The sequence below is a fragment of the Lissotriton helveticus genome, chromosome 3_1 (genome assembly GCF_964261635.1).
Source record: "Lissotriton helveticus chromosome 3_1, aLisHel1.1, whole genome shotgun sequence".
NCBI classification, from domain to species: domain Eukaryota; kingdom Metazoa; phylum Chordata; class Amphibia; order Caudata; family Salamandridae; genus Lissotriton; species Lissotriton helveticus.
Window position 1 is genome coordinate 1366654503 of NC_136061.1, and position 24307 is coordinate 1366678809.

Genomic DNA, 24307 nt, shown 5'->3' on the forward strand with positions numbered 1-24307 from the left:
TCGCAAGAGTTTTGTCTGTGACATGGGTTGCCATAACGAAAAATAAGGACTAAGAATAGGATTCCTGCAATTAGTCCCAGGATCAGGGGAAGTCCGCCAAAAATTGAATGGACGAAATCTGGAAAAATACCCAGTATGGCTTTGAATGGTGTTAATGCCATCGAAAATACTGTCTTAAATACCTTTGAGACCCCATTGGTATCAGAAATATTTAAGATTTCATTCAGGATTTCCGCGAAATGTACGGGGGAATTAGTTGATAATAATGTATGTATCTCTGCAGTCGTCCTTGCGACTTGTAGATCATACGTTTCTTTTGATGACGAGAGCCTGGTAGGCGTCTGAAGAAGGACTGTTTTCATTCTGCTTAAAGTATCTATTCGAATAGAAGTAATTTTCAAATCGGGCCATGCCCTTGCCTCCCTGTCTGGGAAGGAGCTGGGGAACAATGTGCGTCCACAGCACTTGACCTTCGCAGTAGTAGTTACTAGATAAGGTGTCCCGGGCATAAGACTACAACATCTGCGGTCTACAATAAGAATGTAACTCCCATTATAGAGTCTTTGAAAGAATGGTTCTATTTCTGTTGCAGGTGCGCCTTGCTGGTGACATGAAAGGTTGTATGAATTCCCTTCACAGGCTCCATGCAAACTAATTCCGTTACACAGAAGTGTGCCACTCAGTGACATCGCACAATTGTTGCCACTAAGAAACACTTTCTGTCCTTTATTACTGACACATGCATGTGAATAGGGCAGGTTCCATGTTGTTTTAAGGTACCCCTTTCCCAATTTCTCGTACATGCCAGCCTGTATATATTTTTGGCAGTATTGAAACCTGAAGGTTGAGATTGGAATATTTATTATCCCATGTATTATCCATTCATTGACAGGTCGTTCTGACATTGTCATTGGTAATCTTTCTAGTTTTTCAATGCTCAAGATTGTATAATCAGCACCCTTTTGCGCCATACTGATTTGTCTATCAGTAAGGTTAAAGATTTGGAATAGTGACGTTGTGTTGATTAAACGCCAAGGCACATAGCCTGAACGCAGATTTTGTAACGTCCAGCCAAGCTGTACAATAGAACGCAATTGTGACTGACCGTGTTGTAATAGCAGTAAGTCTTGCGATAATATATCGATTGCTGACGACACAATGCTGTCCAAAGAAAAAATTCTGGAGGACAGAGTCATTAACCCATTGTCCACTACAGAAAGTGATTTTTCCAAATTAATACGGTCAATTTCCCGTATTCTCTCTGCTGTTTCAATTTGAGTAACCTTCCAGGCCTCATTGTATGCTGCATATACAGAGGCTGCTATGAAACGCTTTTGACGCTGTTTGCGTGGTCCCAAAGTGAAATCACGCAAGTCAGCACCATCAGTAAGTAAAGTTAGGTGTTGCTTAATTTCTGCCAGTGTGGAAGTTTGTAGCCATTGAAGGCATAATTTGCCCACACTGTAGGTTGTTATTATCCCTGGGTGATGTCTTTGAGGATATCTAGGGTCTGGCCTGGTCATTTTGAACCCCTGTGTTTTGTTCAGGAATCTGTCTTGACAGTTATTAGTATCTGTGGGCCAGATCAACCACTGTTTCCAATCAGGATGTGTTCTGTTTTGGTTTAATATATGGTTTACGTCTATCTCTTCATCTGTATCAGAGTTATTGCTAAACATTATTGGCTTTGGAATAGACGGTTTATTTAAATCTTTGATTTTGGCTAAGCCAAGACAGGTGGTCTGTTGAACAGTGTCATTTAAAAATATCATTTGTTCTGGGATCATGCAGGCTCTAAACAAAGCTTCTATACCCTGTACTTGCCATTCTTTTGTACCCCAAACACTTTTCAATTCAACATTTTTGTCCCAATAATCAAATCCAAAAGTATTCATTTGTTCAAAAAATGAGTCTGAATATAACAATTTTGTGTTGGTTATCATGGTTTTGGTTCCTGTCTTGTTCGACAATTTAAAATAAAATGTTTCAGCATTACTTGTGTTAAAACCTGAAAAATATGAATATTTGTCGTAAACGGTTCTTGAGCTCCCTTTTGGAGGTGTTGCACAATGTTCCCATTGATTATAATTTAAAACATTTCTAGGTTGTGCAGATCTATGTAAAAAGTGGTTACCATAGTGGTTATAGCAATACATACTGTCATAATTTGTAGAACCCTGCAAATAATCATGTTTGGTAAATTTAGCAGACATTACTAAGTCAGACATCATATTATTAATGCTTTCGAAGTCCCAATCATCAGCAAATGAGTTTGGTTTTGCAAAGTCACTCAATGAGATCTTAATTTGGTGTGGATATTTCAGGATCTCGACCGGACCATAAATTTCATAGTCAGTGTTGTTCCAGGCTACTCCACCAGGTATCGGATTGGCTGTGAAGTTGGCTGAAGAAAGTTCTCTTTTCTCGACGTGTGAAGATGTGTGTGGTTTGAGGATCAAGTTGATTTTCTGACTTGCTGTGTCCATTTTAGCATATTTTCCCTCAATGAAGCGTCCCAAAGTAAGTACCATGATGAGCCAAAGTATGAGGATAAATGCACCAAAACCCACCCAAAATTCAATCCATGGAGAAATCAGATATGTTTTTTTCAGTTGTCTCAAAAGTTCCTTAGCTTTGTCTTTAAAGGTTTTTGATGATGGCTGTGTCTTTGATTCGCTGAAGCCCTCAGAGGAATCATCGAAGTTAATGAAGTAGCCGGATGCAGTTCTGTCAATTGTTCCAATTGGTTCAGGATTTCTGTTTCTTGCATTTTCACTTGGTACTTCATTATAGATTGGTGTGTCTCTGCTAAATGTTTTTATTTGGGTATTCAGAGGTCTTAGTTCTATTGCATTGTTGCATAGTCCTTGTTGTTCTTCTGTAGGCGTTTCGAATGTGATGAGCCTCTTCGTTAGGACCTCTGTACTGGTAGCAAACCTTGGTGTTCTGCTACTTATTGGGAGTCCACTTGGCCTACTGTTTGTTATCGGCCACATGTTGTGGTTTTACCAGGTCGATGGATACAACTCGGTTCTCCTTTTTACCAGCAAGTGGCGGTAGTACAACTGATCTTGTCCCGTTGACAGACAAGACAGGAACTGCTTTTCTGTAAGAAGGCCCAAATTCCTTCTTTACCGCGATCTTTTCCCTGACTAGATCTCCGACTTTTGGAATCCAGACAGGTCTTGCTGGGACAGGTGGTGGTTCTTCAGTGGTTCTTGGCTGTTGTTTCAACTTTATGTTGCTCAGGTCTTTTCTTGTTTTGTTTAAGTCCTGCAAAATAGCCAAACGGTCTTTGATATCAAAGTTTTTTTCTTTCACCACTGAAGTCTGACTATCAATGTCAGAGATCATCATCCTAGTTCCAAATAATAATTCGTACGCACTGAATCCCTTCAGAGAATTTCTTGGCAAGTTATTGAGACTACGTTGGACACTTATTAGATGTTTGACCCACCCAGCTCCCGAACCTAATACCTTTGCCGTTATAGATTACTTTATGTCACGGTTTTTTCTTTCAACAATTCCGTTCCCCTCAGGGTGAAATGGACAAGAGTACCGCAATTGCACGCCCATGCTGACCATGGCCTCCTTATAAGCCCGAGAGCTAAAAGCAGGACCATTGTCCGAATGCAGCATGCCAATTGCGTATGTGCCGATAAAGACTCGCAAATCTTTTATAACAGTTCTGGCGTCAGCCGTTCACTGGGGCCACATCCATATGAATCTCGTGCATGAATCCACTGCGACCAAGATATATTTATAGTTACCATCCCTTTGTAAGGGACCGCAGTGGTCTAGATAAACACAGGCTAATGGTTTATCCGAGATTAGAAGGGGCGTCTGCGCTGGACGTCTCACCGTTGATACTTTCATTTTTTGACATATTTCACATTCTAGAACATAGTTCCTTGTTTGTCTTCTCATTTGTGGCCACCAGTATCTCTGTTTTAATAATGATACTGTGGCTGAGACGCCAGCATGAATAGAAGCAAGCCCTTCATGTGCCGCTATTATTAGTCCTAACCTATGTTCCATGTTTGGAATTGCCCTATCCCCCACTCCAGGGATTCGGGCAAAAGGAACATTGTTTGCATCAGTTATGTATGAGTATTTTACTGGAAAGCCTTTAGGGAGTGGTTCTATCGAATCCTCTTCTGAAGCGCTGACAGCTTGTAATATTTCGCTGTCTATTTTTGTTTTTGACCGGGTGACGGCAGCTACGAAAGCCGTTTGCACAGCTGCCTTCGAGGCCTCATCAGCCAATGAATTCCCTGCAACGTGAACGCCATCACGTTGATGACTCAGTGTGTGTATCACGTGAGTCTTTGGTAGTTCTTTTTGTAAAAGAACTACTTGTTCCCAGAGCATTTTATGCTTGATTGTGCCACCTTTCGCATCCTTGAAACCATTCTGAAGCCAGATCTGCAAGTATTCATTGTAAGACTGAACGCAATAATACGAATCGCACACTATGAGTGTGGGGAATTCTCGATCGGTATTTTCAAGCGCCATCTTGAACGCCAGTAGTTCAGCTCGCTGAGCTGTACAATCTCCTAAAGATTGTGTTTTAGTGATTGCTGGTTTAAATTTTCCTTCGTGCCAGCGACCTTTAACGATCGCACACGCAGCACTGTAAGCTTGCTTACCCCCCACTGCGGGTTGTGCTGATCCGTCTGTATATATTATACAGCCGTAGTGGTCTAGAGGCAGAATTTCGGTTGGCGGAGGACATTCAAATTCATATTGGAGAAATTCTTGTGTTTTTAAGTAAGGATCAAATTCGTACACCACGTCTGTTGCAGCAAGAGAATTAGCCCATTGTATCCATCTCGGATGGAGTGCTTTAGCATTTGGAATGCTTGCCTTTGTTACCGCCTCTAGGGCTGGTATTGGTGTCACGATTATTATTCGTTTACCTTGTGCCAGGGCTCGTTCTTTTGCTATAGCTGTCTGTGTTGCTGTAAGAATTGGGCCCACACTGTAGGGCTAAATTTCATTTCAGCCTTAGTGTACAAGTGTGATTTGAATGCAATTGGTACCTTTTCCCCCTCATTAGAGGTCAGGTATGTGAATCCGCATCTCCCTGGGATGACTCGAATCACAAGATTGCGTGTGTTATCACGTGTTTCTAATTTTGTTTTAATTAGCATGTCTGTTTGTAAGGATCTCAGAATTTCTGTGTGTATTTGAGTCCAATTGGATTTTTTAAAATCTGGTTTAATTAGATCATAAAGGGGTTTGACCCTTTCTGCGTAATTTGCAATGTATGTTCTTCCGAAATTTAGGAAGCCTAGAATCGACTGTAGGTTTTTTAGTGTTCTAGGTGCTTGGAGTACGGCACATTTCTCTAGGAAATTGTCAGCCAGGCTTTTGCCTTCGCTTGATAATTCATATCCTAAGAACAGGACTGTCAGATGGGCAATTCTGGATTTTTTAAAGTTGAATTTGTAACCCTCTGCAGCGAACCCAAGTATTATGGTGTTCACTCTTTTCAAGTGAGTCTCCAAGTCATCATCTGTTAAGTAAATGTCATCGACATAAGATAATGCTTCATCATCATATAGTTGTAGTAATTCTGTTACTCTCGCTGAGAATACCCCCGGACTGTTCTTGTACCCCTGGGCTAACCGACAGAATTGTTTTTGAGTGCCATTTACTGAGAATGCAGTTAAATATCTGCTCTCTGGTGCTATGTTTTGACAAAAGAATCCATTAGAGATGTCTAAGGTTGTTTTGTATTTTTTGCGCACTATGTTATTCATTAGTGCAGCACTGTGTGAGTTTTGCACTGCAAAAGTTTTGCAACATGTGTTAAGGTGTCGGTAATCCAAAACTAGACGATATGAATTGTCTGGTTTGGAGACCGGAAACAAAGGATTGTTCATTTGTGAGGTGCAAGTTTCAATCACCCCCTGGTATTCTAGCTGATCTAGTATTTCATTTACCTGTTTTTTAGCTTCTTGCTTAATTGGGTACTGCCTTTGTGCAGTAGGTTTTGATTTTAACTGGATTTTGTGAGGAGGAGAATCCTCATCCCATCCTACATGATTTTTATATAAAGCAGGTGCTAGAGCCACTGCCCACTTTCTAGCAAGTGTGTATTTTTTATGAATTGGAATTTGATTTGAGAAGGCAGGCATAATTACTTCTTCGCCATGAGGGCACTCCCTGACAAACTCTGGTGGCCAGTCTTTTTCAGCTAGAAGGATGTCATAACCCTTGGAGAGGTTATCCCAAAATAGTCCCCTTATTTTCCTAGTCTTATCTCCCTCTATACGTAATGTTATCTCGTATATCTTGTGAGGTTTGCTAACCCTGGTGTCTGCAGTTTCCACTTGAAGATATTCATTCGTGTCCACTGTCTCCAGATGATTCATAAGGACTTTGCGAGCTATGCTCACTTCTGCTGCGCTGTCTAGCATTGTCTGAGCCCACTCTCCGTTTTTCAGTTGTGTCCTCAGTATTCTCGGCATTGTTAACTACCTTGATACTGGCTACCTTCTTTTTTGGAAATTGTAATTTCTTTTTTAGTTGAGCAGGTTCCTTGTCTTTGGACTTGGTGTGCTCTTCTCTTTGTTCTGATCGTCCTCTTCTTTCCGATTTCTGCGAGGAAGTCTGAAAAGATTGAGAGGGACGTGTATCAATGTCTTGATATCTATCAGGCTTTTTTATATTATCCCTATTTCTAAGGTTATATCTTTTCCCAGAGGGGTCACTCTGGGGTGACCTGTGTCTTTGGTTCGGAGATTTCTCTCTTAGCCTAGGAGACCTTCCTCTGGACTGGAATTTCTTTTCTTTAGGATTGGATTGTTTGTTTCCATCCCAGCTCTTTTTTGGTGAATTATTATTAAAAAATATTTTTTCTGGACTTTCAGTCAGTTGCGGTTTTACTGGTATTCCACCTAAACTATCTCTACCTAGTTCCTCATAGGATTTTTCTATGATTCTGGCAATTTCAGCTGGTTGGTCTGCTATATCTGTCTCTTTTAACCTCTGGCGGATCGCTACGTTGGCTGCTTCACCTTTTATGTTGGCTAATAATATAGCCGAGACCTGCTTGAAGTCTTTCAGTAATTTCATACCAAGAGTTAAAGCGGGTTCTGGACCGTATTCGTCTTGAATTTGTTTTAGCACATCTGGTATCACCGAAATGGATGGAACACCGTGCGTTTTTGTGTAGATGGAAGCAAAGACTGTACCCCAAGTGTCACAGTCCTCTATGTGTGGTGCGATTCCCATTGGGAGACAGATAGTCAGAATCCTGTGTTTTTCTAGCGGGGTGGTGTCAGGAAACACCGCCTCTATTTGGGTAATTTTCTGTGCCAACCAGAATGGTATTTGTTCCCGTTTAGCCGGTACTTTACCTAGGCAGGATTGGATGTTCTGTGGTGTAATTTTATTTGTGTTCCCCTGGTGAGGGGTCAGCTGTGGAAGTTTAATCGCTGGCTGAATTGTTGAAGTCCGCATAACATACTGAACTAATTGTCTATGAATTTTTATTAATTGTTTTAGCTGTGTTAACAGCTCTGCTGCAGACATCCCATTGATGTCTGGATGTGGTGTGTATCCGGCTAGGACCGGCCACGTTGCTCCTGGTCTACCTAAAGGACCGAGCCTGGTGATGTGATTATTATGTTTTAGGGCGCCATCAAATAAGAGCAAATGCTCTTGGAATTTGAGTGGTACTTCCACCTCCTCGAAAGGAGTGTACTCATTAGGAGGTTCCTCTATTTTGTAATAGTGGAAGTACTTTGTTACAGCATTTGCTGCTGGAAAATGTATCCATGAATAATATACCTTTGTCTGCCGATATTCGTGTGCCTCAATTACGAATATGACTGTGCCACCTCTAGGTGTCAGTCCATTTTCTATAAGTTTCAAGGTTATAGATTTTCTTTTAATGACCGGGATGAGTATTATATCCGGGTCTGCATTTTGTAGTGCAGTATCAGCTTCTGCTATGTCAGCTGCTAATCTAACTGCCTCTCTTTCTTCATCACTGTCTGTCATTTTACCGACAGGATGGTTATTTTGTTTGTTTGCAGATCAGGTTTCTTATGGAAACAAAGATTAGATGCACAATATTTTGGAACTGTTTATCCTTCAACGTTGACTTTACCAAGAACCATACATAGGAGTTCCCTCCTGCGAGGTCTGGCGGATATAACCTTTCACCCACTCCAGACGTCTTTGGAGTATTTGGGAAAAGGGGTCTGAGTGAGAAAGCACGACCGAGTTACTCTAAATGTCTTACGTTAGTTTTATCGCCCTTTCCAAACGCGTTGGGCGCCATGTAGTGTAGCTCCTATCTTCCCAATAGGCTCTGCGCATTGGAATAATACCTACAGCAGTAAAGGCCTAGGCCAGACGTTAACTAGGTCTACTACTGTCGATACTAGACTTAAAGTTTTGGGTTTGCCAGCGTAGCTCAGAGTTCACTAGAAACTTTCTCGAATGTTCAAGGAGGAATTAACTTCCCTGATTAGACAAGAAGGGATTTAGTTTCTGACAACCATAGAACATGACAACTTTGCTCTCCCTAATCAAGAGTCAATCTCGAGAGTCGTGTGAACAAAAGGCAAATTATTTTACTCAGTCAGTACGTGCATTCTTAGTCTCATCAGAATGTAGAGAAAAGGAAGAGACGGGCGTGTTCAATAAAAAGGTGTTATTTATTGATCAGTCTCTTTTCTCATACAAGAGAAATGGATCGATATTATTGCAATACTTATAGTTAAGTAAAGTGCATACATTAAAAGCAATAGTATAAAATAATACTGTAAAAACATTGATATGGTTTCTAAGCCATAAGATGTTTTAAAATGAATAAAATATATTATATACACATATACATTTGACTAAACGTACTCAACTGGTGTTTCTAGATACGCCTACCCCGTGTACCTGACCTAAGTCTAATACGTGGGCGGGAATAGATAGTTACAGTTTAAGTTAAGTTTGTTTTTGCCAAGTGAATAACTAAAGAATTCTCTGTGAGGGGTTATTCAGTTCTGTACCTGGAATTTAGGATGAATGAGGAATGGTATCTCTCTCTCTGGTCTCGATATTCCAGGCGGCCTGCGAGGGCTGCCCAGAAACGCCGGTGCTGGATTCTCGGCAGGAGAAAGCAGCGCGTCTCTCAGCGCGTCAGAAAGGCGGGGCTGCTGCCAGCGGGGTCTGCTCTGCTCTTCGCTTCGGCAAGTATGGCTGCTCCCTCTCGTCACCACGCGTGCGTTTGCATATGGCAAGATCGGTAATATTTATACCTTTAAGGTGCCGAGATTGACGTAAGGATGGACATAGATACGTCAATAAAGATGTCATACGACTTGCTCGTTAGCACATTCTTTTACTAAAGTTCTCGGTGAAATCAAAACAATGGCCGCAGGGTTTTGCCCAGGTTGTCATAGGTTTGATTTGTTATGAGAACTCCGTATGCCTTATCAGCGGCTGGAGGAATATCGCTTGTCTAATTAGATCGCAAGTGTTATGACCTAATCAGATAACACGTTCCTGTGCCGTAGTGTGACTGCGTCAGATAACGGTATCTGCATCATGGGGGTTTTCTGCCTCATGGGCTGACTGCTAGTTAACTTGTTGGTTTGTTTAACTAGAATAGGGTCAGGAATAGGGGGATCGATTCAGAACCTATAGGAATACATGACAAAGGGGGTCCAAATATAATGCGAATAGAAGTGGTGAAGCCGGACAGCCCTGCCGTGTGCCGCGCCTTATTCGTACTTCGGCAGTATACCCTCTGTTTATCCTCACTTTAGCCATAGGTTCCACATACAGAGCCTGTATAGCCTTTATAAAACCTACACCTATACCAAACCAATCTAAAACCTTCCATAAATAGCCCCAGGAGACCCTGTCAAAGGCCTTCTCCGCATCCAGAAAAATGGCCGAGACAGGGTCCCCCGTGGCACCTGCTGCATCCAGTATGGTAACCATCTGCCTTGTATGTTGTGTAGTCCCTTTCCCTGGTATAAAGCCGTGCTGTGTTGCGCAGACCAATCCCTCAATCACCTTGCTTAGCCTTTGTGAGAGTGCCTTGGAATAGATTTTTGCATCGGCATTCATAAGTGTTATTGGCCTGTATGAACCCGGCTCCAAGTGTGATTTTTTTTTCTTCCAGAATTACTATGATGTTTGCACCGGCCCAAGATTGAGGAATAGTTTCCCCCTCTGTGCTTGTCTTAAGGTTTCCAACATATCGATCCCCAGGGTATCCCAAAAAGTTCTATAAAATTCCGCCGGAATTTGATCGGGTCCTGCTGCCTTCCCTGCAGGAAGTTTGGTTACTGCGCTTTGAACTTCTACCAATGTCAGTGGCAACTCCAGTGCCTCTTTATTCTCATCACTCAGCTCCTCGTGTGGGATTCCTGTTAAATAACCCTTTATCTCAGCATCTGAGTTACCCAGATCTTGATCATATAGATCAGAGTAAAACTCCCTAAACACTTCCCGCACATCCTCTACCTTAGTCACGACCCTTCCCCCTCTATCCTTAATTTCTTTTATTTCTCCAGCTGCCATGTTTTGTCTAATACGGACTGCTAGGATATGACCTACCCTCTCATTAAATTCGTAGCAATTTTCCTTTTTCATTAAATAGTTGCTCGCGGCTTTCCTTGCCAAGCTTTCGCTAGCCTCAGCTCTTTTCAACTCAATCTCCAATAGGATCTCCTCTAGTGATTCTTGCCTAATGACTGCTCGAATAAGTTGCTCTTCCAATTTCATTAGGTCACGCAGTCTTTTAGCTAATGCTAATTTTTCATTTTTACACCTTTGAAGTGTGTAGGCCAATGTTTCCCCTCTTATCCCTGCTTTAACAGTGTCCCAGACCACCCCTGCAGATGCCGTGCCTCTATTTACTTCCCAGAACTGCCTAATCCATAACCTCATTTTAGCTACATAATCTTCTTCCTTAAGTAGCCCTCTTTCAAACGTCCAGTTGTATTCTTTGTGAGCTCCCCTAAAGTTCTGAGGGATAGTTAATACCAAGGGGTTATGATCTGAGAAGACACGAGGGAGCCTCTCTATTTTTAAGCCAGACACTAAAGAGCTAGAAACCAAAAAATAATCCAATCTAGCTATAACCCTGTGAGGAGCGGAATAGAAAGTACTGCCTGTCCCAGTGGGATTGTTGGCTGTCCAGACATCTACCAGTGCATTGTGATACATTAGATTGCCAATAGCCCTGCGCGTTCTCTTTTTGCGATCACCCTGAATCCCCCCACCCAACAAACCCATCCCCGACAATCCGTTAACATTAAAATCCCCGCAAAAGATCACCGGTTCTGGCCAGAGGGCCAATTCCATATCTAGAAAGTCAAATACTTCAGGTTCGTCGTCATTTGAGCCGTATACTGAGACAAAAGTATAACGCCCCCCCGGTGTTTCCCCTTCTACCATAACCCATCTCCCCCCATCAGCTTCCTTCTTTTTCTTCACCTGCATAACTCCCTTTTTCGCAAATATAGCCACTCCTTTTGTTTTAGAATCTTGCTGCGTATATGCTAAGACCTCATAACCAAGCTGATCCATGAGGTATTTATCTTTTCCCCTCACATGTGTCTCCTGAAGGCATATGACATCCAGTTTCAGTAATCTAAGCATAGCTGCCACTTTCTGCCTTTTCCCACCCTCGTGTAGTCCACAAATATTAATAGTTGCAATCCTTAACGCCATCTGATCTTAAAGATTGAGCTGACCAGACGCCTTCCTCTTAGAATAACTAACATTTGTTTATTCCTGCATATCGTTCTTACTTGTGCTGTACATGTCCATGATTTATCTCCGCCCCCCGACCCCCCGCCGCACCCCCCGTCATCCCACCTCCCCTTACCTACCCCCCCACTACAGGCAAATAGGTCAGTCATGACCTATGTGTGACTGCTCGCTGCTGTAGTGTCGCCTCCCTCTCCTTCCCATCTCTACCCAATCTACTGACATATTCAATACTCTTCTGAGTATTGTATTATGCATCCTTGGCTGGCTCAGTGTCCCTATTCTTCCTACCCCTTTGATTCTCCGTGATTTCTGCAAGATACTCGCCTGCCTTTATTTCTGAAAAGAACATTCTGACGCGGCCCCCTGTAATGACTTTCAGTTTTGCTGGAAACATCAGGTATGCTTCAGAGCCCTGTCGTTGAAAAGGAGTAATTAGCTGCCTGAGTTTCCATCTCCTTTCAACGGTCACGTGGCAGAAATCCGGCCTTGCGAAGAAAGTAACTCCATCGAATGACCTCTTTTTGTCTGGCCTAGCTGTCTCCATAATTTCCTGCCTAGCCAGAAAGTTTCCGAAAAAGACTAGCATGGCTCTCGGCAATGAGTCCTGACTACCACCTCTTGACTTTTTTTGCGTAAGTGGGAATCTATGTGCTCTCTGGACTTCGGATTCCCATTGCCACTGCGCCTCTGGGTATGCACCTCTCAGCAACTTGACCACAAACCCCCTTGGATCCTTCCCTTCCACCCCCTCTTCCAGGCCAAGGAGTCTCAGATTGTTCCGCCGCTGGCGATTCTCGAAGTCCTCCAGCTTCCACTGTAAGTCCTCGACCACCTTCCCTTGCTCCATTTTGTACGCCTGCCAGTCCGTTACCTCATCCTCCAGCCTGCCAGTTTTTTCTTCAACCTGTACAACTCTCTCTTCTACTTCTTCATATTTCTTATTCATTTTCCTAATGCTTGCTTGGATTTTTTTAGTGTCCTGTCTGGCTCTCCGGCTTTCAATTCTAGCTTCTGCATGCATTTGTTTTAGCATAGCGAACATTCCATTTAGCGTTGCTTGTGGCGGTGGTTCGGCGTTAGTGTCCTGAGAAACATTAGTGGCATGATTAACAGCTCCCTCTTCTATGTGATGCTCCTGATACACACTAGAGGTGTTACCATAGTCCCAAAGCAGTTTCCTATTTGTGCTGGATGTTGATCTGTCTCTGTCCCGTCTTATCATTGACCTCCTTTTCTTCTGTGTCTCTTTGCCTCTGGAGGTGCTAGAACAGGATCCCTCTGATTCTGTCTCTGTCGACAGATCTGTAGTATTGCCTTCCTCTTCCGTGCCCATTTGAGAGGAGTCAGAGCCTTCAGTTACTGAGTAGAATTTCTCCCCTTCTGGGGAACGGACGCTTCTTCCTTTAGCCCCTTTATGCCCCCTTGATGCATGGCTTTCCACGCTTCTCATGCTCCCCCAGGTGGCAGATTGCATTAAAGTATTTTTGTCTCCTGGGGGGTGGGGGGGGCGACATTTACCTGCATCAGGGCTTCTAGCCTTTGGGCATTATTGTAGCTTTCAGGGTCTCCCAAGCCTTCCCCCGGCTCCTCCAGCTTCCCTCCGCTCACCTTGTCAGCTCCGCTCTCCGTGTCTGTATTCTCCGCGTCCTTCCTTCCCAGCGCGGCTCCCGCGTGAGGTGTACGCGGCTGGAGCTCCTGTTGCTTAGCAACCGCCGTGCTTGCGTCCTCGAGGCCAGTGAATGCAGCATCAGCGTTTGTCTCCGTGGAAGCCTCGGACGCCCGAATCTCCGGCTGAGTTTTACCTGCGAAGGCCTCCGATACGGTAAGCTGCCTTGGATCTTTGCTGGGAGCAGCGATCGCTTGTTTCGGTCCTCTACTTTCTTTAAAGAGTGATCCACTGTCCGATTGAGAGCGCCGCTGCTGCTGTCCTTTGATACCGGGAGTGCCTGCCTGCGCTGCTGATTTAGGCTCCGTCTTCTCTTTGCCGGCTTTCTCTAACTTCTCCCCCTTCTTGAGCTGCTGGTTCTTTTGGAGGGTGCTGATCACCGGGGTAGATCGTTTGTTCACGCTTGGGAGCTTCGAGATTGCTCCTGAGTGTTGTGCCATTTCCGTGATTGCGCTGACTCCTCGTGTGCACAACTTTCTCCAGCGCCTCCCAAGAAAGACGAGGATCGCCAGAAAGGACTTCTGTATTACGCCAGTGCTTCCTTCATCCTTGATCTTGCTTAGCCCTTGAAAAATCGGCATGCCCAATTCAAGCTGCCAGCCACATGCCCCCGTGGGTCAGGAGAGGGAGTAGGTGCGACTGCTCTCTACAGCAGCATAGCGGCCATCTTGCCCCCCCCAGTGGGCACGTTCTGTAAAGGCTAGAAGATTCCAGTACGGTGGTTTGATTGATGTCCTGGTACCTTTTGTGATCGATTTACTGTCATTGTGTTACAGCAGTGACAAACACTTGTTTTCCTCTGCTGTAGAGTAACAGTGCTCTATTCTGCAGCTGGAGCCTGCCTCCTTTAGCCCATGTTTGTTTCTGTGTTTGTAAAATACAATGTGATAAGCCTTTTCACAGTGGAGGAGTGTTTAACCTATATGCAACATAATATTGTAGATGCAGAACTGTGAATAAAGGGATATAGGTTTCCCCACAGGACCCTGAGTCACATTATAGACTGTCCCTGAGAACCCCAAAGCATAAGACATCTCCTGTATTCATAGAAATTGATCTGTAAATCTATATATTATTTCACATATCTTCTTGTTACTACTATCAAAGCTCAGTGGTGCATGGTTCTTGCCCTTCTTCTACTATTCCATATTCTTTCTATGTCTTAGCCACTAACACATTCTGAAATTCATGGATGGCTGATAGGCTTATCCCTGTATCGTCCACACAAAAATTCTGTTTTCACAGAGAGAAAGACATCTCAAATCCTAGTGGACCTACATTATTGAACTGGTACGGACGTGCTACTGGGGTGGGGAGGACGGGTGCAACTAAGCTGGTGTAATGTTTTTGTTTTTAGCTACCTGAATTAACATGTTCTGGTGTAGTAAAGTTGTATATTCATATTTTTTAAACAGTCCTTCATTTTGAAATTGCGTCTTTAAGGAGGACATTTAATGCTGAAACTCTCAAACCATTGCACCATTGGGAACTTCCTATCAAGGTAAGTGGCTTAATGTTTAATCTGATAATAGTTTTTTCTATCACAGACTTATCTTTTTTTTAATTACAAAAGAAAACTTTCCATTATGTGGCAGGAATAGTTTCTTGTTTTTTTCTCACAAAATGTCTGTCTTATAATTTAAAGTTTATCAGTTATTATTCAAGGTTAATATTTTATGTCTTTTTTAACCATTTGTAAAACTGTCTCCAGATTGACGAAATCCTACTGTTTATTGGTAGGTGATCTTTTCTAGCTCATATTTGGCTATTGGCACACCAGCTTTTTTATTGCTATTTTATTTCCTCTAAACTCCTCCAATGTAAGATCCACTAGACTTCTGATGTGGTGTACAAACTACATATATCTGGAGATAAAACAGTTTTTTTCACTTTCTGGGTCCTATGAACTGTGATGTATTTTATGGGACTAGCCTTGGGCACACTCATTTTAATGCATGTAATATTCCAGTGGCAGATTCAGAAGGAAAAAAAACACATTCATGGTTGTGGGCTACGCCTCCTATGAGTCATGGCCTCCACCTCTTATGAGTCATGGCCATTCCAGCACTTGAAGAAGCATAGGGGAACACATCCCAGTTTTCAAATTATTGGTGAAAAATACTTGAGAAAAAATGTTCATGGACTAAAACTCAGAAGTGTGTGTTGTAATTCTTGGTATCAACGAAATACCCGCTCAAGTCATTGAGCCTCATTGTGTAAAAAGTGTATTTTATTATTTCGCCTGTTGATGTAGATTTGAACATGTTGGTCAGTGGGTTCCATTGGCAGTTTTGATCTCACCTACACACCGCTTTGGTTGTCACCCCATCCTCCTGTTTCCCCCAAAAATTACATTGTAAAATACTTGCAATTAGACAGTGGCGGCTGGTGACATTTGAAAGTGGTGCGGCGGCAAATTATTGCCGGCCCGCATGGCGGCAAGTGAGCGTAGCCAGTGAGCCCGTACGACCTCCAGGGCCCCGGGGACCGGCGAATTAGAATAAAGATGCACAATGCTGCCCATGGAAGATTCGAGCTCGTGATGGCACGAGGCGCGTAGAACAGCGTTCATGCTCTACATGAAGCCAGGCTCACTTTGCTCGTTGGGATAAAACTCCGAGGCTGCGTTGCAGAGCATGACTTGGAGTCTACAGGCTTGGGATATGGTGTGTGGCATGAAGAGCAGTTGTGTATGTGGTTCACATGTTGAACGTGCTTGAACCCAGATCCAATGGCACACTACGATATAACACCATGCCTTTGTTCCGATAGGCACCTCGTGCATTGCTTTCTTCAAAGGGGCACTGTGCAGCTGTGTTGCATTCTGTGTTTGAGAATCACAGTTGCTCTTGTTGTCAGGAGGTGGTCTGTACAGGGTAGGGTGCCAACGCCGTGACCTCTTGGCGCCAGTGTAGTTCGAAGGGTAGCTTTTGATGGTGCTGATTTCAAATTGCAACCTGATGGGCATGAGATGGTGCATAAAAGCAGGCGGTGCCAGGGAGCGCGCGCCGAGCAGATAATCTGTTGAGTGTACTCAAGCCTAGATGCTGCTCTGGAGGATTGATAACGCCTTACTGGCTAATTGGATTAGTCATCTCTGTGTGTAAGTTGTTGTACAACAACAGGAAGATAGTGGGTGCAAGACACAAGACGAGTCCTGTCCAAACTAGGAAAAAGACCACAGATGAACATACCAATAATAAAAGAACTGGGATTACTAAACTCGACATACATGTTCAAAATGTTATCATACAAAACAGCCCCTTCAAAACACGACATTCGAATTGATTGGGAGATTTGAACCCATTCAACTTCAGGCTATCACAGTGTGATGCCCCATAATCCATTAAAAATCTGGGCGTCATGCAACCCATCTGACATCAACACGTTCTACAGCAGGTAACCACCCAGCAATCCAATCAGCATAAGACATTCTGGGACACAAACATTCGATAACCTTAATTGGAATTCATTTCTGAGCACATTCGGGACACTGAAAGTACGAAATAATGCACCCGTAGCATGTAATGTAAAGCACCTGAATGCTGATATAATTCAACACACAGCAATTCAGCACAACTCTTACCCGGTAAAATTTAGAACACGACACGTTCAACCCACAGAAAAAAACATGAAAACCATGATCAGCTAAATGTAACCGCAAATTCTGGCTTTCGCTTTTTCACTTCATGTGCTTTCTGGAGGTCGCCTAGCAATAACTGTCTCCCTCTAACAATAAGAGTAAATTAATGACTTCTGTATCGTGACATAACTCGTCCCGGCTCTTGTCAGTATATCTCTTAGTGCCAGACTGTGCAGTATGCAGGGGTATGCATGCCTCACAAATGAAATTTAAAAAAAAAAACGTGTTTGCATAAGTGTGGGAATTTTCAATATTCATTTTGGGGGAGGAATTACACCACCTTAATAATAAATATCTTTCCAGAATGAAAAACAATTCACTGATACATTCTCTTGATAAATATGTAGGTTAGATGTAGGCAGTACCAAAATAAGCATGAAAGTCACGAAACAAAACATTTATAAGGCACAATAGCTGGTTATCGGGGATGGATAACCGGACACCAAGAGCCCTATGAGTGAATGAGAGAGTCATTAAATAGTATCCATCAAGGCATTGGCTGTAATTAAATGCTTTGCCGCTGTTCATATGCACCCTGCAGTTGTTTCTTTGTTTCTCCTTACTACTTCCTGGGGCTTCCCTGATGCGCTGCGCTTGGATCGTATTGTTCGCACTATGCAGATTAACAAGCGAGCCGCCATGTTACCTTGTTCATTTCAAATGTCTTCATGCTGATACTGACGAGGATTCGAGCCTGGTTCTGCAGTTTGGGTTTTTTGTGGTTTTATAATAGCGCGAACTCGACTCGAAGGTATTGAAGCGCTTACATCAGTTACGTTACACAAGGACACATTCATTATTTTTTTGGGTTGGCACGGGGAAATTAAGTGATGTGCCCAGCGTCAAAGGAGCAAACGCCGAGGCTCGAACATGGTTCCCCAGCTCCATGGGGTCGGCAGCTTTGGCCGTTAGGCCACATCCTCTCCCCCAAGTCCCCAGCTCTAGCCCCTAACCCCCCACCTCTATAAAAGGTGCCAGCGTGCTTGAAAATGAAATGTACAGCCGTCAAATGTGGGGCCTGGAGGAGTACTTCTTCGGGTAGCGCAGGAGAGCGGCAATGAACGGGTGTTCCCTCTCCTCGGTGTAAGTGTATTTTAGTGCAGCTATGACCCCAACTCCCAGTGCACCAAGAAAGCATATCATCAACTTGGTGTCCTGCAGCACCTTGATCTCCTGGGCCAGAGTGGCGAAGAGCAACTGCAGCACGGGTCCCGGGAACCATGTTGTTTAGAGGAAATAAAGGCACGAGCGAGCAATGAGTTTACCGCTGCTGTAGTTCTAATTGACCGCGATGTAAGGCAAATATGGCTGTCGCTACTCGATTGGCTTGGTGAACCTTGACCCCTGCTGCTATGATAGTGGAAGCCGGGCTAGACTGCACCTCCCTGCCTTTCCTTAAGTTAAGCAACCTTATAAATCTGGTTCTGCCAACAATCCTGCCACTGTCCTCCGGTCAATGACTGCCACTGCGAGAAACAGAGAGGGAGGGAGGGAGAATGGCAAGAGTTCAGGTCGGATGGGAAAAGGAGAATGGATTGATGGAAAGAGAAAGGTAGTTCGAGGAAAGGAAAGATCCAGGACTGATTTAAATATTTTTCCCAACGCCGCTGCTGGTTTCCAAATCGGTCCGTTACTCAAAGTGGTTAACTTAACTGTTCACACATATGCAGGGGCAATAATACTGACTGAACGCACGCACCCCTTAACCACCTGTGCCTGTCGACTGCCTTGCTACCTCACTTATGTAGCTCTGGGTTGTTTGGAAAAGCCGGCTGCATTTCTTCACAGCAGAGAATTAAAAAGGGTAATTTTAATTTACCTGCGCCGTCCGTCATCGCCGCATCCTGGGACCTTGGCGCCTTCACTGGAGCGGAAACCCCACCCTCCTCAGCCAATCCTGGCGCTGGAGCAGCGCCAGGATTGACACAGGGCATGGTTGCTTTCTGCCCGCCTGCCCATTAGGAGAGCGAGGTTTCGCTCTTCTAATGGGCATGCGCATGCACAAGTGCGCATGCGTGGGCAAGGCTGAAAAATGTGCCTCCGTCCCCACTCATGCGCACATGCTGCTGCCTACACCAGACAATGCCTTATGCCTGTCAGTCAACATGACACAGGACCGCCCACCCCCTTCAGACTCTGAAGGGGGTGGGCGGTCCTGCATCATGCTGACTGACAGGCATTTGTCCCTCGGCGTTTTGAACTTAAGTAAACTGAGAGTTTACTTCAGTTCAGAGTACGCCGAGGGAGCTGCGGGTGCGGGCGGGGGGGCAACGCCCCAACGCCCCCAATGGACCAGCCGCCACTGCAACTAGATACATACAGGGGCTTTTGAGCAGCCATTTTCATCTATTGGTCTGTTCAAGTGTCATTGACGTTTTGCTTCTGCCCACCATGAATGCACCATGAGGCAATGGGTCAGCCCACTTCATCCATTGGCTCTCCTCATTTTGAGTGATAGCATATTACTTATGCACATTTCCCTATAAATTAGTCCTCTTAACTACCATGTTTGGTGGGGGGAAATTTCTTTCATTTCCGCTTTTAGTTTGTGTTTTTTTTAAAGTTTAATTTTGCGATGGGTCGATTTTTCCTCTTATTGAGAAAGTCCAAAAAAGAATATTACCAATTAATCATAATGCATAAAATGTAATTTTGAAAGTGAAAATAATGTTAAATGTACCATAAATACATCATGATAATTGTAATAACTCTTTCAGTCCATCAGCCAGTACTGGCTTTGGATGAAGATTAAACTATTCAATTCAATTCAAATGATCTTTATTCGGATTTTTAGTATATCCATAAAAGTACAAACAGAATCAAAATACATTTAAAACAGATTAAAAACATCTTAAAAAATTAAAAATGATTATCCAATTGGGTTTAGGCAGCATATATATCATAAAGTGCGATGTACATAGTATAAAGTACAAAATACATAATAAAGGGAGAAACATTAATCTTTTAAGGTACTTAATCACAGAGTTCAATTTATATACTCCCGAAGTGATCGTTTGTATCAAGACACGTATACAATTAAATCTGTAGTCAATTTGCAACGGAATGATAAAGTGCAAAAAATGCATCAAATAACTTAGTACTGTTATCCATTATCCATGTTCCATGCTTGCCCTCGATCTCACACAGACTTTTATAAAACAGCTTACATTATATATAACTTCATCTGTGTGCAGCATTTGCAAAAATTTTAATGCGAGATTGAAGTCTCTAAGATTATATTTGCGAAGAATTGGCCTTAAATATTTACAAGTATACAATTTGTAATGGCCACAGAAGAATAGATAGTGCAATAAACTTTGTTTTCCGCCATGAGGGCAGGGACAATCCAATTCTTCTAGTTTTTTGTTGTAGCCAAGGGGGAAGCTAAGCAAGTTAACTATGCTTCCATCCCGAAACCTGAATAAAAGGCACAGATTCCACTTTCCTATTGGTATTGTCAAGTATCTGTAAAAATTATTCAGATTATCACTGCCTGAGTCAATAATGCGCAGATATCTAATAACAACAGGTCTAATAGATTCAAATCTCATTCGTTCCTCTTTATATGAGTCAAGCAATGCCCGTTTAATACTATGCTTATGAGCGGGTACAATAGAATTTGGGGAACTAAATAAAGTACCTTGACCCACGCCCTGCAGGCTATTCTTGACTGCATTTAACCAAGGTATGTGATAGAATCTATCACTTAACAAACAGTCAGATATTATACTGCGCGTTAAGGATGCTGCTGGGTTTAGCCATATTTTAATCCAAAAAGAGCAGGCCTAGACCTAATAAAATCAGCAATATATGGCAGCCTCAGTTCATTGTGACAAATAAATGTAGGGGCACAGGGAACTCCCCCCAACACCCTCCTACAAAATCTATTTTCCTCCGACTGGAGAGCCGTGCTGTTACAATAACCCCACACCTCCGCTCCATATGTCCCAGTTGACTGGCATTGAGTACGATAAATGTTGAGCAGGGGTGTAACGACATCAGCCAGTTTGGGTTGTCGGAGAGATAAAATTGAATTGATTGACTTGCCAATTTTATTTCTCGCATAGGCAACATGTGGCTGCCATGAGCCTGAATTGGAGAATAACAACCCTAAGTATGGGAAAGTGCTAGTGCATTTTAAAATATTGTTACCGGATTTAATTGATGTAATATTGTACTTTTTTGGTCCGCAATTCATGATAAAAGATTTTTTTAAATTGGTATTTAAACCAAGATCGGACATAAAGGCAACAAACCCAGAGATTAAAATGCGTAAAGCATTCGGGGTACGCCCCATTAATACTGCGTCGTCCGCATAAAGTAAGGTAGTAATGGGGGAGCCATTTATAATTGGGACGTCCTTAGTAATCTTACTCAAAGTGCTACTCAACCCGTTGATGTATAAAATAAAAAGCAGTGGGGCGAGTACGCAGCCCTGTCTAACTCCTCTGCTAATAAAAACATCATTGGATAGATCGCCATCATTATTGATTCGTACTCTCGCTTTTAAGTCCCTATGTAAATCAGAAAGAAAATACACCAGTGAGTCATCCAAACCATAATCAAGCAAAAGTGACCACAACCTAGAACGATTAACAAAATCAAAAGCGGAACTCAGATCCATGAAACCTAAATAAAGAGGGGATTTTTTAACAATGATGTATTTGGCCATGATCAAATTTAAATTTAGACATTGTTCAACAGTGCCTACTTGGCTTCTAAATCCCAGTTGACTACAGTGAAGAACATTGTTGTCCTCAGCCCAATTCCTTATCCGTTTAAAGATTACCCTTCCAAGGACCTTTAACGTATTATCGATCAGTGAGATCGGGCGGTAGCAGGCGGGGTCCGACCTGTCACCTTTTTTAAAAATCGGTATGATGACACTGTTCGACCAGGATTCGGGAATTGAGCTGTCACTCAGGTTATTAAATAAGTTGCATAGTAGAGGGGCCCAAAAATTAATTTCTGATTTAATCTGGTCAATAGAAAGACCGTCCGGGCCGGGGGCTTTATTGCTGGCGCTATCAATTATAGCATCCTCGACCTCCATTAATGAAAAGGTCAGAGGTTCAGCGCTATTGGATAGGGGGACAGTGTCTAGAGGAGTGGCTGATAAGGCATAAATTTGAGAAAAATGCTCTACCCACGCCTCACCCGTTATATTACAGTTAATTGGGTTGATGCTAGAACCAAAAGATCTTAGGGACTTAACTTCTCTCCAGAAACCTGTTGTGTCCTTTAGTGTGGCAGTGCGCGTGAGAGATTCCCAGTGGTTAATCACTATAGCCTCGGATCTAATGCGTAGGGCAATTTTGTATTTTAATCTTAATTCTCTCACGAGTAGAGCATCCCTTGGGATAATTTTTAAAGCAGCCCTCAGGTCCCTATTGGCCTTAGAGCAGGAAGAATCAAACCAACGGGGACCAGGAGCTGTATTCTGCCTAACTGGTTTGGAGGATTCTCTTTTAATGGCCCCACATAAATTGCCAAAGGCATCAACCACATCACTACCAGGACTCATGTGTGACAGGCAAGTCTCTACTGTCTCAGGATATTTTTTAATTACTCTGGCTAGAATGTCCTTATTGTCCACCCCTTTCCATACTAGTCTTAATCTATCGGTAGATAATGCCAGATTTTGTGGCCCAAGCTCTAACTTTGCTGCAACCTTCATGGTCTGTGGATTGTGTAAATATATTCTAAGCGGATAGTGGTCGCTATAAGCGGAACAGATGACTTCTGCTTTTGAAATTATGTCGCTTAATGTTGGGCATGTAAATATGTAATCTATCGTAGAGGCACAGCCATGACCTATAAAAGTAGGTGTTGTTATATTATTTACTTTAGAACCTGCATTTTCCATTACATTTACTAGGTCGCGGGAGGCTAGATGGTTTTTCAGCTCCTCACCGTTTTTACATAGTGGGCTGTTGCGATACATATGGGCATTAAAATCCCCTCCAATGCAGATGCCATCAAAGGGCCCATACTTATGCCCTTCCATAATATCATCAATAAAAATAAACAATGAAGTAAAATTAACATTAGGACGAGTTACAAAATCATTATTATAAAAATTAATAATGCACAATTTCATTCTGTTAATGTACCTTATAGCCATAAAACAATTACCCGGTGTAGGGATCAATTTGGTCTGCACCCCAGATTTTATTTTGGACCAGATGGATAAACCCCCACGGGGCCGACCCATATGAGAGGGGGAAGCCTTTAAGTTATAACAACAAAAACCCTCCATTGTTGGTGTCGTTGTACACCAAGTTTCTTGTAACATCAATATGTCACAATTATTGTCAACCCAATTTAACCATTCTTTAATTTTCAATTTGGATTTTAGTCCTGCTATATTCCAGCTGACAGGAGATAGTTCGGAATCCAGGGACGATTGTCTGTGAGTCAGAGGTTTTTGACTCACAACAGTCCGAGGCAAGGGTTGTGGAGCAACCTGGGGTTCGGAAACTGGTGACAAAGATGATGCAACAGAGTTAGTCAGAGATGGTCAATCTTGCATATCCAGGTCTGACAAAGGTGCAAATCTATTGAACATCTTAAGTGGGAATGGGGCAGGTTGGAATTGCATAGGCGGTGGCCGAAAATACATGGGTGATGGTTGGAAATGCATTGATGATGGTTGAAATTGCATGAAAGGAGGCCGAGGTTGTATTGCCATTTGTCTGTAGAAATAACTCAAAGGTAACATAGTTACAACAGTAGAAATGGCAGAACAGTTACTATTTCTATTGAGGAGGTTTCTCACAGTCCCTGGGTTTTGAAAATTAAGAACTATGCAGTCACCTTCCTTGTCTTTGGCTAAGGGCCCGACCCACGACACCCTACGGGCCGATAGAATCTCTCTTGAGATATCATATCCAACGCCTTTGTGCTTGGTCAGCCAGTCTATGCTTTTATTTCGCAGTTGCACCCATGATTCCCCCTGGTCCTCCCTCAACGGCGGTACACCTGCAAGGACCAAAACAAAAGGGCAAGCATCCGGAGGCAAATGTAAGGCAGGCCCTTGATGTTTAAAAGGTTTGCTTTTCCCTTGTTGTCCAATACCCTCACCATTATTAGCAACAGTTGGTCTTGATGCTGTTGTAGGTTGAATAGGACCATTATTGCGGTTGGAGGCAGTGTTGTTGCTAATAAGGGGGGTAGTAGTTTTTCTAGGGGCAGGTGTGGGGGTAGGTTTAGTGGGTAAATTGGATTTTGTCAAATTTGACGCTCCATTAGTGGATCGA

At 43.1% G+C, this 24307-nt stretch overlaps 1 protein-coding gene across 2 annotated transcripts in view; it reads left to right on the top strand.

Moving 5' to 3' along the window:
• SLC35F5 (solute carrier family 35 member F5) overlaps window positions 1-24307 on the top strand; it is a 786684-nt gene that overhangs the window by 88297 nt on the left and 674080 nt on the right. For both annotated transcript variants that reach the window (XM_078682012.1, XM_078682011.1), the window contains one exon: window positions 14821-14906. In XM_078682012.1, coding sequence (XP_078538138.1) covers window positions 14860-14906 — 47 coding nt within the window. In that variant the 5' untranslated portion in view covers window positions 14821-14859. The remainder of the gene's footprint in view (window positions 1-14820; window positions 14907-24307) is intronic.